This window comes from Lipotes vexillifer, unplaced genomic scaffold, assembly GCF_000442215.2.
Source record: "Lipotes vexillifer unplaced genomic scaffold, Lipotes_vexillifer_v1.1 scaffold1223, whole genome shotgun sequence".
In the NCBI taxonomy this organism is placed as follows: Eukaryota; Metazoa; Chordata; class Mammalia; order Artiodactyla; family Lipotidae; genus Lipotes; species Lipotes vexillifer.
In genome coordinates this window covers 461,093-467,508 of record NW_006795957.1, presented here as the reverse complement: position 1 = coordinate 467,508, position 6,416 = coordinate 461,093, and the positions used below count along the sequence as shown (strand labels likewise).

Here is a 6,416-nt window from a genome sequence, read left to right as displayed (position 1 = left end):
AGCCTGGAAGCACGAGTGAAGGACACCTAGGAGGGTGTTAAGAAAGACCCCTCAAAGAGAGACCAGTGTGGTCCTTATTTTATAGATGCGAGCCTAAGGCTCAGAGAGGGCAAGCCACTTCTCCAAAGTCACAGAGTGACGGATTGCAGAAACCAGCTTCATACATTCATTCCTTCAGCACAAATTAATGAAGCACCTATTCCGTGCCACGCATTGTTCCAAGAGCACAGGATATACAGCCGTCAACAAAACAAAGACCGCCTGCTCCAAGTGTGGGGCTTATTATTCTGGCGTAATTATGATGAATTACTAATTATGTTTGCCTCTAGGACTGGAGCAGAGGGGTGATCTCAACTGTGGGTGTGGGGGGGTGCCCCATGGGAGCTCCCCATGAGTCAGGGCTTTCTTCAAAGCCCCCACCTATCAATCTCCTTCTTTCTGACCCTTTCACCCACAGTGTTATTGTGGGTACTCAAAATTAAACAGGTTATTTAGGGGAAGAGAAGCTGGTCTAGGAGTGAGGAAGAGGGCGAAAAGCCCTTTGTACCGGGCAGGGTTGTCAATAAAGTTTTGTCGCCTTGGCAACCGCTGGCCCAGACGGGCGGGGGGAAGGAGGTGCGCGCGCATTCACCCCCCCCCCCTCCCGCCCGCCCCTGCTTTCTCCCTCTGGTGGTCGAAGGTTTCGCCACAGAAAAAGAACAGGGAGGTCGCGACTCTATGGTGACAGGCGGAGACCTTAGCCAATGGAAGCATGAGTCGCTCCAAGGCCAACCAATCATGTGGATGCCCGGGCCCAGCAGCCATGGCTCACAGGCCCAACCGCTCCGTGGCATGTGGGATCCTCCCGGACCGGGGCACTAACCCGTGTCCCCCGCATCGGCGGGCGGACTCTCAACCACTGCGCCACCAGGGAAGCCCCGAGCTGAGCTTTGTATAGGGTCCTCTCGGCTTGCTGGCTCCCCTTCTCCGGGTGAGGCTGCATCTCTTCTCCGGAGCTGTAGCCATCCTTATGGGGGTGGGGGTACCTGGGTTGGGGGTGTCTCCGAGCTGGGGATAGTCCCAGCTGGGGAAAGAACAGTAAGAACAGAGGGTGGGAGCCTGGAAGCACGAGTGAAGGACACCTAGGAGGGTGTTAAGAAAGACCCCTCAAAGAGAGACCAGTGTGGTCCTTATTTTATAGATGCGAGCCTAAGGCTCAGAGAGGGCAAGCCACTTCTCCAAAGTCACAGAGTGACGGATTGCAGAAACCAGCTTCATACATTCATTCCTTCAGCACAAATTAATGAAGCACCTATTCCGTGCCACGCATTGTTCCAAGAGCACAGGATATACAGCCGTCAACAAAACAAAGACCGCCTGCTCCAAGTGTGGGGCTTATTATTCTGGCGTAATTATGATGAATTACTAATTATGTTTGCCTCTAGGACTGGAGCAGAGGGGTGATCTCAACTGTGGGTGTGGGGGGGTGCCCCATGGGAGCTCCCCATGAGTCAGGGCTTTCTTCAAAGCCCCCACCTATCAATCTCCTTCTTTCTGACCCTTTCACCCACAGTGTTATTGTGGGTACTCAAAATTAAACAGGTTATTTAGGGGAAGAGAAGCTGGTCTAGGAGTGAGGAAGAGGGCGAAAAGCCCTTTGTACCGGGCAGGGTTGTCAATAAAGTTTTGTCGCCTTGGCAACCGCTGGCCCAGACGGGCGGGGGGAAGGAGGTGCGCGCGCATTCCCCCCCCCCCCCTCCCGCCCGCCCCTGCTTTCTCCCTCTGGTGGTCGAAGGTTTCGCCACAGAAAAAGAACAGGGAGGTCGCGACTCTATGGTGACAGGCGGAGACCTTAGCCAATGGAAGCATGAGTCGCTCCAAGGCCAACCAATCACATACGGGCTCTGGAGCAGGCGGTACCCGCCCTCTTTCCACTTGGACCCAAATAACCCGACCCAAACCCGCGATTCTCCCGGAGCGACGGCGCTTTCGGCCAATGAGGGCGTCGACTTTGGGCCGTGGGCGGGGATACGTCTCCATGGCAGCGCCGGAAGGACAGCGGCGGCAGCCACTGGGTGCAGTTGGCGGCTCTCGACGGCAGCGAGGGCGACGCGGAGTTTTTTAGGGGCGCTGACCGTGGGGCGGGCAGGGAGGGGCAGAGAGGAGTCCGGCCAACGGGAGCGGCGTAAGCTTCAGAGCGACTGAAGAGTGGCGGCGACCTTGGCCAATGGGAGGCCGTGACGGCCGTTGCGAGGCGGGCCCGGCTGGGCAGACGGGAGGCGCGGCGACCGTGTCTGAAGAGAGCTGGAGAAGGCTGTGGGAGGTGGTGGCAGTCGCAGCGCGGGCGCCTGAGGAGGAGGAGGAGGAGGAGAAGCGGGTGAGGGGCGGCGCGGGGCCCGACTTCTGAGCCCCCTCTCGGCCCCGCGCCGCCTTGGCTCCCGGTCGTCCCCAGCCCCGACTGTCCCCCGCCCCGCCCGGCCCCTCCTCGTGTCCAGGCGCCCACGTCTCCTGGCCCTTCGGCGAGCCCCAGGCTGCTCTCGGCGCCCAGCCCCTTTCCTGTGCTTCCTTACCCAGGCCCCGCGCTCGCGCTCCAGGCCCTTCCCTGGACCCTCAGCTCGCCCTCTGACTCTACACTCCCCTCCCTGGATCTCAGGCCCTTCTGCACTTTCCCTGCCTCCCCAGGCTCCTGTCTGCTTCCCCCACTTTCCCTCTGGACCTCAGGCCTTTCCCCTGGATTCTCACTGCCTACCCAGATCCTTCCCTGGAGCCCCGGCTCTCTTCTCGCGGCTCTTCTGTGCTCCTCCCTGGATCCCTAGGACTTTCCCCTGTCCCTGTTTGCTTCTCCAAGCCCCGTTCTGGAACCCCTAGGCCCCCCTATACCATCTCAGCACCCTCCCTGGACCTCCAGGTCCTTCTCTACTTTCGTTGGACCCCTGGTCTCCCTGCTAGCTCTCCTGGGGTCCTCCCTGGATCCCCAAGCCTTCCCGCAGCCCTCGGTCTCCCCCGCAGGCACCCCCGCCCCTTCTCCCTGCCCCAGCTCCCTCCCTGTGGTGTCCGTATTACCCGCTTGCCCCTCTGCAGTTTCCGTTCTGCCCCAGCGCCTTCCCGCAGCTCCCCCTCTTTATTTATCCCCAGCCTGCGTGCCTTCTCGACCCCCTTTCCCAGCTGCTCTAGCTCCTGATCTCTTTCCAGCTCCCCTTTCCTCGCCGTCCCCCATCTGCTCTCCCTGAAGCACCGTGGTGTCGGTGCCCACCAGGCCCTCTGCAGTCGGGGTTAGGAGGCTTGTTTTGTTTCGTTTTCCTAATCCCCGTCTTTCTCCTCTCTTTTTATGGGCCTCTTCTGCCTCTCCACACCGTTCCTTTTCTCTCCCCCCCTCCCCCCGCTTTGTCCTCTGTGCCCCTCCCTCCCCCCGGAATCCTTGGAGAGAGAGCAGGTGCTGGGATCCTTCCTCTGCTCTCCCTCCCCTCACCCGCCCCCGATTCGTACTGCCTGGGGTTTCACCCAGAGCCTTCTGAGGACTCCCAAGGGCTGCTGGGGATGGGGGTGGAGGCCAAGGCCAGGAGAGAGTGGGGATGGGCAGAGGAACAAGCAGTTCTGGTTGGGCAGGAAGCCTGGGCTTTTTCCTTGGTGAGGGCCAGAGGTGGAGCTGCTGGGTCCCCCCTGACTTGCACCTCCTGCAGGACTAAGCCTATAGGGTTATCCCAGACTGCCAATTAATCAGCCTTCCGTGGGCCAGTTGGCACGTTTGCGTGTGTGTGTGTGTGTGTGTGTGTGTGTGTGTGGTGTGTATGGGGGTCCTGGGGAATCTGCGTGTGCGCACAGGGTCTGCCAGTGTGTGTGCACGTGGCGGGGCTGTCATAGGTGGTTGGAGGAGATGCAGCCTCTAACGATGGTGGCTGGCGTTTCTTTGGGGATCTCCCCATTGTCAGAAGCACTTGTTGCATTTCATCTTCACCAAGAGCCCTGTGAAGTCAGTATTGCTTTTCTCCCTGCTTTATAGATGAGGAGACTGAAGGGCTTGCCTAAGTCTCACACAACCTATAAGTGACATAGAGCAGGCACAGGCCTGGGGCACTGCCCCTGCCCTTGCCCTGAGCTCTCCACTCTCTGCAGGAGGCAGCATGGTGCCTGGGGCACCATGGGCCCCGACAGAGTGACAGCCAGGGAACTGTGTGAAAATGACGACCTCGCCACCAGCCTCGTCCTGGACCCCTACCTCGGCTTCCGCACCCACAAGATGAACGTCAGGTGAGGCGACCTGGGGGAGGGCGACCGAGGGCTCGGGACCACTTACCTTCCACTGCCACCCCTCAGCCCCATCCTCCTCTCAGCTCCGAGTGGGGGTGGGGGTGGGGCCTGGGAAGGCCCAGAGGGAATAGGCCAAGGCCCTGGGACCCAGGCGTGCCCTCTCCCCCAGCCCCGTGCCCCCCCTGCGGCGACAGCACCACCTGCGCTCAGCGCTGGAGGCCTTCCTGAGGCAGCGGGACCTGGAGGCTGCGTACCGGGCCCTGACGCTGGGAGGCTGGATGGCCCACTACTTCCAGAGCCGGGGCCCGCGGCAGGAGGCTGCCCTCAAGACCCACGTGAGGGAGCCCTTCCCTTCCCTCCCCGCGGCCCTCGTGTTCTCCCCGTCTCCTCTGCCTGTCCTGGGTCCTCCGCCCTGTCGGGCAGACCTTCAGCACAGCTCCCCGGGACCCCCTGACTTCCTAGCCATTGGCACCATCTGAGGCAAGGCTCAGAGAACCCTAGGACAGGAGAGCGGGGGGCCCTGAGATGGAGTCTAACGTCTTCATTTGACAGATGAGGAAACTGAGGCCCCGAGAGGGGAGGTGAGTTCCCTGAGGCCACACAGCGAGTCAGTGGCAGAGCAGGACTAGAACCCAGGAGAGAGGGCCGAGGATGACCCTGCCCCACGTCCTCACCCTGCCACCCCTCACCTCCCCCAGATCTATCGCTACCTCCGAGCCTTCCTGCCTGAAAGCGGCTTCACCATCTTGCCCTGTACCCGTTATTCCATGGAGACAAATGGAGCCAAGATTGTGTCTACCCGTGCTTGGTAAGAGGGCAGAACATGCCTCCCAGGGCCCCAGGCCTGACAGGAGGCATCCCTCCCTGGGGGCTTCTGGGGGAGGAAACCCCCTCCCTTCTGGAGGAGACTGGACACTCGGGACAGGGCCATGAAGATGTCTGTGTTGAGAGAAAGGAGGCCGGGTCTGGTCCCCCAAGACCCTCCTGGCCCACCACGGCCCTGCTGGGAGATGAGATCCCCTCGAGACCCAGGCTCTCTGGGGCTGCCAAGAAAGGACTGATCTTGCGCCCAGGACTGTGCTGTCTTTTTTTTCATCCCCACTGGAGCCCCTGCTGCATAGCAATCGCTGCTGGGTACAGGGCAGGACCGTGAACAAGAGGACCCTGCCCACTGCTCACATTCTAGCGGGAAGGCAGGTGGTAGCTGAGTGAGCGCACAGGGCTGACCACAGCTGCTCAGTGAGTCCTGAGCCTGCCCGGGAATTTTGAGAGTGTTCCTGGGAGCCAGGCCTAGGCTGAGGCCCGAAGGATGAGCCAAAGGGTCTAGTGAAGAGTGCGGGGGTGCCTGTGGGGACTTCCGGGCAGGACTGGACTGCGAGAGGCCGAGGCAGTGGGCACTGGAGGCTGGAGGAACCGAGAGCGGGAGGGGATGCGGGTCAGGCTTTCAGGAGGTGGAGGGTGCCGCGCCTGCGCAGGTGTAGAGGCAACGGTGGGTGAATTTCAGATTTGGGAGCTGGAACGCGGTGGCTGGTGCGTCCCATCGAGTCTTCCCGCCGGAGGCCTGGGATGAGGGGCCCCTGTCCCCAGCACTGGTGGTCAGGGAGGTGCTCACAGACCCACCACCTGGCTTCTGGGCAGGAAAAAGAACGAGAAGTTGGAGCTGCTGGTGGGCTGCATCGCAGAGCTGCGGGAGGCCGACGAGGGGCTGCTGAGGGCCGGGGAGAACGACTTCAGTATCATGTACTCCACCCGCAAGCGCAGCGCTCAGCTGTGGCTCGGCCCGGCCGCCTTCATCAACCACGGTGGGGACGGGGAGGGGGTTGGGGGGGGGCGGGGGGGGGGGGGGGGGTGCGAGGAGCCAGCGGGGGAGGGGTTGAGCCCCGGCTCTCTGGCTCGCTGACCCAGTTCTCTTCTCTCCCCGCGACCCCCCAACTGGCTCCAGACTGCAAACCCAACTGCAAGGTGAGACCTGGGGACCCCTGTTCGCAGGAATGGGCACGAGGGAGGGGCTTTCTGCTCAGCGAATAGCCAGAAACTGTCCCGGGTCTCCCCCTCTGACAAAGTAGTTTCCCACCCCTGGCTGTGCAGCACTGGCGCTTGTGCGATTGTCAGAGGAGGGAGGGGCTCTGTTTAAAGTCACACTGGAACCCAGGCTGCCACCTGCTGGCCGCATTCTCCCTTATCTGAAC

At 61.4% G+C, this 6,416-nt stretch overlaps 1 protein-coding gene across 1 annotated transcript in view; it reads left to right on the top strand.

Annotated features, from left to right (window-relative positions):
* The first annotated feature begins 4,117 nt into the window (after positions 1-4,117).
* The window catches only part of KMT5C (lysine methyltransferase 5C), a 5,077-nt gene continuing 2,778 nt past the window's right edge, over positions 4,118-6,416 (top strand). The window contains exons 1-5 of the mRNA XM_007468046.1: positions 4,118-4,227; positions 4,397-4,562; positions 4,926-5,035; positions 5,866-6,029; positions 6,170-6,189. Of these exons, the coding sequence (XP_007468108.1) occupies positions 4,118-4,227; positions 4,397-4,562; positions 4,926-5,035; positions 5,866-6,029; positions 6,170-6,189 (570 nt within the window). The remainder of the gene's footprint in view (positions 4,228-4,396; positions 4,563-4,925; positions 5,036-5,865; positions 6,030-6,169; positions 6,190-6,416) is intronic.